The sequence below is a fragment of the Microtus ochrogaster genome, chromosome 21, assembly GCF_000317375.1.
Source record: "Microtus ochrogaster isolate Prairie Vole_2 chromosome 21, MicOch1.0, whole genome shotgun sequence".
Lineage (NCBI taxonomy): Eukaryota > Metazoa > Chordata > Mammalia > Rodentia > Cricetidae > Microtus > Microtus ochrogaster.
In genome coordinates this window covers 16,472,550-16,481,169 of record NC_022022.1, presented here as the reverse complement: position 1 = coordinate 16,481,169, position 8,620 = coordinate 16,472,550, and the positions used below count along the sequence as shown (strand labels likewise).

At 41.0% G+C, this 8,620-nt stretch overlaps 1 protein-coding gene across 2 annotated transcripts in view; it reads right to left on the bottom strand.

Moving 5' to 3' along the window:
- Positions 1-705: 705 nt before the first annotated feature.
- The window catches only part of Dpyd (dihydropyrimidine dehydrogenase), a 763,700-nt gene continuing 755,785 nt past the window's right edge, over positions 706-8,620 (bottom strand). For both annotated transcript variants that reach the window (XM_005357199.2, XM_013350051.1), the window contains exons 22-23: positions 4,785-4,925; positions 706-2,085 (exon numbers count right to left, since the gene is read on the bottom strand). In XM_005357199.2, coding sequence (XP_005357256.1) covers positions 1,915-2,085; positions 4,785-4,925 — 312 coding nt within the window. In that variant the 3' untranslated portion in view covers positions 706-1,914. The remainder of the gene's footprint in view (positions 2,086-4,784; positions 4,926-8,620) is intronic.

Here is an 8,620-nt window from a genome sequence, read left to right as displayed (position 1 = left end):
TAAACAATAAAGAAACTGTTTGGCTGGCCCTCATAGGTTAAAACATAGGTGGGAGGAGTAAACAGAACAGAATGCTGAGAGGAAGAGGAAGTGAGCTCAGACTGACAGCTCTGCTCTCTGGAGCAGAGACGCCATGCTGCCCGCTCCTGGGCAGACACACACGATGAAGCTCCTACCCAGGATGGATGTAGGCTAGAATCTCCTTGGTAAGCCACCTCGTGGGCTACACTAGAAATGGGCTAGTCCAGGTTCGAGAATTAGCCTAGAAGAGGCTAGATAGAAATGGGCCAAGCAGTGTTTAAATGAATACAGTTTTTGTGTTGTTATTTCGAGGTATAAGCTAGCCAGGTGGCCGGGGTGCTGGGGACGCAGCCCCACAGCTCCCTGTTACTACATGGGAAGCAGCTTCAGGTAGGAAGGTCATTTCCCAAGAGTCGTTACCTTGAACCACTCCAAGATGCCTTGTCAAGTCTATGGAAAAAGTGTGTTTTGGCTGGGTAGAGTTGCATTCAGTAGGGGATGGGGATAAGGGGGGCAGGAAGGAAGCATTTGAAAACAATACTGTCATTAAATTTTAACTGACACACATACAGAATTTGAATGGAATTTCATATAAAACCAATCCTAAATTGCCTAATGTCAAAATGTAAATACCTGACAGGAAGGTGTATTTGGAAAAAAATGAAACAGAAAACTACATTGAACATAGATCATAAAATTTTATTTGTGATTTGTTCATACAGATTTTACCAAAATGCACTCCTAGCTCATGCATTTATCACTTAAAATATGCCACAGATTGTCATTTTCTGATTTACCTCCTATAGATTCACATTAAAATGTGCCGTAAGGAAGGAATAAATGTGATGCTGTTTACTGATTATGAAAATAAAGAAATCAAAAAATATCAATATCAAAAATACACATTTCTATTTCATTATTTTTAAAATCACGTAAGCATCAAAGCAAAGAGTAGTAGTCAGAAAGCCTCTTCTCATTATATAAGTTGCAGATATGATGTTTTTCATATGTTGATTGAGAAGCCTGTGGCTCAGTGCTGTGTAACCTGAGTCTTGTTTGAACATTAATTGCTCTCCTACTGAAGGTAACTATGAAAGGCAGACAGAGGAGTTTATGTGCAGTGAAAGTGTAGCCTTAACCAGACATCCATCCTAATATCTTATTTGATTAGGCACATAGCTTCAGTAGTCAAGCAAAAGTGAGATGTGGTCCATCCCTAAGCAGTTTGGACATCTGTTTCAGGCATGAGTGGTGAATAGCATTTTAGTCAGAACATAATCTCTCTTTCAGTGTCCCGCACCAAAGAGTGACTTACTTCAGCAAAAGGGGACTTAAGAAAATTCTAGAAAACCCTCTTTCAGGTTTCGTTCCCCTTGTCATAGTAAATAATGACTTGACTTTCTTCGGTTGTTCTTAATGGAGTTAATTACATGGCCTTAGAAATGGTGTCAAAATTACAGGTAATTTTTAATTACAAAGGGTTTCCTTGGAAACGGTTTCCTGTATATGAAATTGTACTTTGTTCCAAAATAGTTCATTTCACTTACAATTAGAAACCAAAGAATGAGCATGGCATAGGGCAATTTAGAAATTGTCACACTAATTGCCATGAAAAAGTTAATTTTTCACAGCAGACAACTGATGGAGCACATCCAATTAACGGGTACGCGGCTCCTCACCAGCTACCTCAGAAAAGAATGATTCCATTTTATGACCATTAATTGGTCACCGGCATTAGACATTGCTTTCCAATTTAGACATTTATTTAGAAATTATGTATGCATAGCTATAAAGTTTGGAAAGAACTGACCACAGTGATTATTCATTGCTGTGTTTAAAGCTCGGCCTATGTCGGTAACATCAAAGTTCACAGCAACTCCCTTCCAAATCACCTTAACACACTGGCTTCACAGCTAAGGGTATGCCTCTCTTTGGTTCATAAGGTGTTGTCCTGGAAACCATCCTGATACAGTCGATAATAGGGCAGACGCTGAGGCAGAGTGTACAGCCCGTGCACGTGTCGGTGACAGTAGGCAGGTGAGTTTCTGGATCGAACTGTATAGCCTGGAAACAGAAAATAAGAGAGCTGAGCCACTGCTCACCAATGCCAAGAACGTTCCCATTTTAGCATCTGCATCCCTGTCCACGGCGATGGAGATTACCATGCACCATGGCGGTGTAAAGATAGCAACAGCTGAACGGACAGAAGCAACAGAGAAATAAATGAAGCTCCCTTAAGTTAGAAATGAAGTTTGGTGAATTGTAAAGTATTTACAGTTTATCAGAGGTTTATTTTTTCCATGGGAGAGGAGACATTTTGAAACACAGCACTTCTGCTTTCTCGGTCAGCGGAGGACTCATGTCTTGCCAATCTGACCTGGTTGAGACACTTTGTACCTGCCAATATTGGGTGGTTCAAACAGACGCATTTTCTCTTCACACTTCTTGTTCTTTTTTAATATGTGTGTGTGTGCGTATGTGCTCACGTGCATGCGTGCAGGCGCACATAGGCATGGAGGCATATATGTATGTGCATGTAGAGGTCAGAGGACAAACTCAGTTGTCATTCTCAGGAAAGCCATCTGCCTCTCTGACACAGGCTCTCTCACTGGCCTGGAGCTCACCAATTACTGTCTTTTCAGTAAATCTCAAAGACCCTTTGTATCATCCTCTTCAGCACTGGGATCTCAAGACTCGGCCATTCTGCTAGAAATGTTTCTATGTGTTCCAGGCATGTGTGGGTCATGGGGATTGAACTCGGGTCCTTGTGATGGCAAGGTAAGTGCTTTACAGGCAGAGCCATCATCCTGCAAGACCACACTCCTTGTTCTTTGCCTTGGAGAAGTGATCATGTCAGGGGAGGCAGTGAAGGCATTTCAAATATTGCATGCACATTTTAAAAGAAAACAGTAGAAAAAAAATGACTGCATAGTTAACTCTGAGTTTTAACCATTTTCAACTTAATTTTAAGCATTATCTTATCACAACAGGAACAAAACGTAGATGGGAGAGGCAGGAGAGCCCGTGTCCTGCTCTGGCCCTGACATCTTCCAGATGGGAGAAGCTGGACCAGCCCTCTAGCTCTGATTCTGCTCACAATTTTGAGGAATTTTGAAATTTTCTTCTCCAATCTTCCTCCCTCCCTTCTTCCCTGTCACTGTCCGTCCATTCTTTCCTTGTCCACCCTCCTTTACCTCTCTTCCTTTTCTCTTTCTTTTCTTCCCTCCTTGTATTTTCCCTTCTTGAAGTCATATAGAACTAATATACTGAGTGTGAAGTGAGGGTTGAGATGGCGCAGTTATCATGACAACTTGCCCGTTAGAGGCATCTGAACGATGGAGACACTATGTCAGTCCTCAGGGGTGGGTTTGCATTTTTAGGAAGGACTTTAGTGCAGCCTGGGAAAGGGTAGTGGATGAGAGGAAGGGGACCTCCTGGGAGCCTTGCTGTTGGCTCGCTTGCAGAAGAAGCTACACCCACATTCTAATCTTCTGGAATGACAATGTAGGGCTTTTAGGGAAATTTCAAGGGGCAGTGGGAACCCTGCTCATCTCACCTCCTGAGGCCAGCCCTAAAAATCTTCTGTGTAACCTAATTTCATGATTACTATTGCCTTTTGTGTCTTATGCTTGTGATGGAATCTAATTAATATGTATAGTAAGTACACTAGGTGGTAAGTGAAGTCACAAGCTAAAGTCAAAGAGAAATGGGTAGGAATTGCTCTGCCCATCCCGGAGGAATCTTTAATCTGCCCTTTCTGTCTTGTGGCAGGCTCTCAGCCAAGGCAAGAAAGTCACTTCCAGTGGTAGATACACCAAAAAAACATCTCCCTTCTTTTCCAGATATGAAGAAAGTCTAAGACCAACAAGTGTGTGGTAGAAGACTGGTTCTTTTCTTTTTTAAAATTACTGCCATAAAACTCCAATCAATACTGAATGGAGGAGGATCCTCTGGAGGCTGAAGGAATCCAGTCCTTTTAGGGGACTGGTAATAAATGACAGCTCTCCTCTCTGCAGTTAGTACCAGACCATAACCTTCCCTAATGTACATTATTTTGCATGAATTTCTGTTTTCACTTAAACTTCCCTCTCCAGCTTCATGGGTGATGAAACAATGTTAAAATAATACTGTGCACTGAAAATGGTTATATTAATTATTGTTTTTATCTCTGGAACAATTACCCGACAAGAAGCAACTCAAAGGATGGAGGGCTCATTTTGGCTCACTGTTCAGAAGATGGAGTCTATCGTGATAAGGAAGGCATCACAGCAGCTTACAACCATGGATTGCTCACACGTGGGTGGATCAGGAAGCAAAGACAAATGCTGACAGTGCTTAGCACTTCTCCAATTTCTTTTCACTAGGAAAATCCAGCACATTGGACGGTGCCTTTGACAATAAAGGTTGTATCTTGTCCAAGAGATGGTGCAGCAGTTAGGAGGAGTTCTTGCTGCATTTACAGAGGACCCGAGTTTGTCTCCTAATACCAAACTTGGGAAGGTCACAGCCACAACAGATGTGAAGGGTTAATGCACACATACAGTACACACTCCTACTGACACCTACATGTATAATAAATAAATCTTGAAAAATAGACATACAAAGATACACCAGTGCATTACAAGGGCAAAAAAAAGGGGACCTGTAGTGAGGATATTTGGCATGCCTGGTTTGAATTGCACGTTTAGCGACAGAAGACACTTGCCGCCCTTAAAGAAGAGCCATCCCTCAATGTAGCATCTTAATTCCAGCAGGGTTCCTACCTGGTAGCCAGAGTCGTTACAGGTCATGTAACATTTGCCGCAATTGATGCACATTTCCTCATTGATCAGGGCCACAACTTGCTCGACTCCGCTCAGCTCACCAAATGTTCCCAGGTATTGCAATGCTTTTCCAATTACATCCTAGAAAAGGGGCGGTGAATTACTTACAGTGCTCAACTTGAAACAATTCCTTAATAATGAATATCTGTCCATGTTTTCCCATCTTGAGCACACACAACATTGTCCTCACAGACGCACTTTCTGTGACAGTGAGTTAAGTTGATCTTGAGAGATGGGCAGTATGCACACCCAGCTTAGAGATGCTAGCCACTGACTGTGGAGATGACTCAGTGTTTAAAGTGTCGGCCGATCAAAGTTTGGATCCCCAACATGCACATAGGACCCAAAGAAGATATAAAGCAAAAAGCCATCGAAGGAGAAAATCCTATGTCTGTCTTGGGATTCCACGCAAGTACACATGCACGCTTACATGCACCTACACATATGCACCTGCATTCAGAACCTGCAAATCTCACACACATGCACATACAACATGGTGGTGGCGGGGGCAAGATACAGTTATAAGACTTAAGTAGCTGAACTCAATTGTTTTTCTGATGAGCACCCTGTAACAGCACTTTATATACAGATGTTAAAATAATTCTCTTAAGTTTTTGTAACTTCTATATCCTAGAATTTGCATTTTGAAGGATCTAAAAGTAATATAAATGGACAAGAAGGTCCCACATTTACACTGGAGGCTTGATTTCACTGGGGATGTGGGAAATAAAAACAAAGGCTCATCCGGTTTTTACTGCCGACTTTTTGATTCTTGATTTTCATTTGAACTGCGCTCTGATAGTGCACTCACCTGTCATGTCTTGAAGAATATATTTCCTTATTGAAGGATTCTAATGTATGCTAATTAATTAGGTTGATCGAGACTGAATTAGATGCCTTTTCACTCTTAAAGAACGAGCAATTGCTCCATTCACCGCTGAAGATCGTTCGAGCAGTTACACACGGCTTTGTTTCTTATAGTAATTGAGATTATGCTTAATATGGGAAGCACAGGGGATGTTTCATCAACACTAGGAAGCACTTTGTTTCAGAAAACAAAACAGAGAAATGTAACAATGTTTGCCAAATTAGTGTGCTGTCAAGATTATCAGCTTCTGTGTTTCACCTCTAGAATGAGAATGCTTTGTTTGAATTCAAGGTCCATGTTCAAAGAGGCCATCTCTTGCTTGGAGCCCTCGTCCCACATTCTTTTGGGTATATTATTTTTTTGCGTACTCCTTCGGGCCTGGTGGGATGGCCAGTCCTAATTGTCTACGTAATCTGCTTTAGAATAGGGAACCTTAATTGTGGAATTGTCTGTGTTGGATTGGTCTGTGTCCATCCATGTCTGTAGGTCATTTTTTTTAATTGCTAATTGATATAGATGGACCCTGCCCACTTGGGGAGGTACCAAACCTGGGCAGGTAGGCCAGGGTTATAAAATAAAGTTGGCTGAGGAAGCTATGGGGAGCCAGCCAGTAAGTGTCATTCTTTGGTTTCTGCTTCAGCTCCTGCCTCCAGGCTCCTGTCTTGAGCTCCTGCTCCGGCTTCCCTTGATTGAAATTAACCCTCTCCTCTCCCAAGTTGCTTTTGGTCAGTATTTTATCAGAGCAACAACAAAGATAAACTAGACTGCCCAGGAGGACTTGGCTATGCTCCCTCACCTCTATTTCAATTTCAATTTGAGCACTACATTGTTACTGTAAGCTTTCAAGCGGAGGACAATATTCACATTCCCCTTACACTTCATTTGCATGCTCCCAAGCCCTAGGAGGAAAGAAGACTCCAGGGCTGCAGCCTTGCCTCCTTTCTTTTCAGTGCACTGAAGCTGAAGATTTCACTCCATCGCGGTGTGATTTTTCAGGGAGTCCTTGACATCCCAATCTCTGTGCCTGTCCCTCTCACAAGCTCAAGCTGCATTACCAAATGTGTGATGAACATTATCACTAGAAACAAGAACAGTGCGTTCCCCACCCGCTGAACTCATAAGCACACAGGATTGTAGTGCTCTTCAGCTTTTCTTGGCATTGTGAATAGCACTGGGATTTTTTTTTATTTTTAATGAGGAAGTCTTGCAATTTTACTCCGATTACTCTCTCCTCTAATGTCATCTTTTGCACTTTCTGAGGGATCTTTTGGATCCCCTGCTGTATCTACTACAAGTTTTCAACATAACTCATCAACTCTCAATCATTTTTCTAGTCCTGGGTATCTTTTAAAGGGAGCTTGGATGTCTCTACTTCATGAGGATTTCCTCAATCCTTCCGAGTCCTTTCCTAACCAAATGTCAAGCTGTGTTCTTTCTCCTTCCTCTTCCTCTCTCCTTCCCTCTCTCTCCTTCCTTTCCCCTTTCTACCTCAGACTCTTTGTCTTCTTTCTCTTTTCCTTTGTCATGGCCTGGGATATTTTATCCATGTCGTAGAATTGGCAATAAAAGATAATTTTTGAGTTCTACCACACTTCAGGCTAGTGCCTTAATTTAAAATGAGTTTCTTATTTAAACTGCATATATTTTAGGGAAGTTGAGGTGACTGCGATTTAAGATATAAAATCAAGTAGATGATGGAATAGAGGTTCAGATTACTGCTGCTGGACTTCAAATGCCGTGATCATATGCACTATGCTATTCTGACTCACTTGTTATTCTTTGGCAAACCCCACCTCACATTGCAAATAGGATTTTAAATCTAGATTCCTATGCTGTTTTTTTTTTTAAACCGAGCTTTATTCATATTGGAATCAAGTATGGTATATCTTGTTCCTGTAGATCATTAAAGCATAACGGATGCTCAAATATTTGTTAAATAAATATATCATTTGAATATCTATGCCCGGACTCATAACAGTGATTACATAGTAATAAAAAGTCTAGTGGATATTTTTATTAATTTGGGCATTGCACATGCAAAAGCTAATCAAGGAAACTGGAGCAGCTTAATATTTTCCAATATATCAAGACAGTAAATGCACGGACGTTCTATCTGGCTGTGAAAGACTATTTATGTACAATAGAGACTAACTTTTTAGATGCAAATAAATCAGTCAAAACAACTCCTGTGCAGAATCCAATCATTATGGGCGAAATCATTAGTTAAATACTCAACTGACAACTAGTCACGGAAATCCCTAGATTTTTCTAGAAGAAATATACATGCCCTAGATTATTTTTTATATAAAGAGCAAGTTTATCCTCTGGTATATTAAATATGCCTTTTGCTCTCTGTTTGAGATTTTCAGCTGTCATTTAAAATATCATTATTTATAAAACCAGATAGAATAAGCTCATTGCAGCATTGACAAGTTAACACAGGGGGTTAAAAAAAATTCAGAGGGTTTTTTTTAAGTATACCATCTTCATTTTTAATCTAGAAGAGGATAAAAGAATAGTATCTGAAATTAGTTTGGGAGTATTAAAGGGACAATAGAAAAGAATGATCATTCTTTGAGGCGAAAACTATAGACAGTGTTTGAAACCCCACCCTCTTTAGCTATATTGTGAGCTGAGGGATATGTGTGCGCAGGTCCTGGAACTGGTAGAAAAATATGGATCACCGGACAGGTACCTGTGTTTCAGGTAGTGCCTTATAGAAATACTGCTGCAGAGGTTGGGAGACCTACGTTTATTGTTCCAGACAGGGCGTGCACACACAAAGTTGGAGCAATCTATGTAACTACTCTTGCTTACTAGAGATGCTTATGCATGGAGACTATGACACTGGATCCCTTAGATTATACTTCACACATTTGATGTGTGTGTGTGTGTGTGTGTGTGTGTG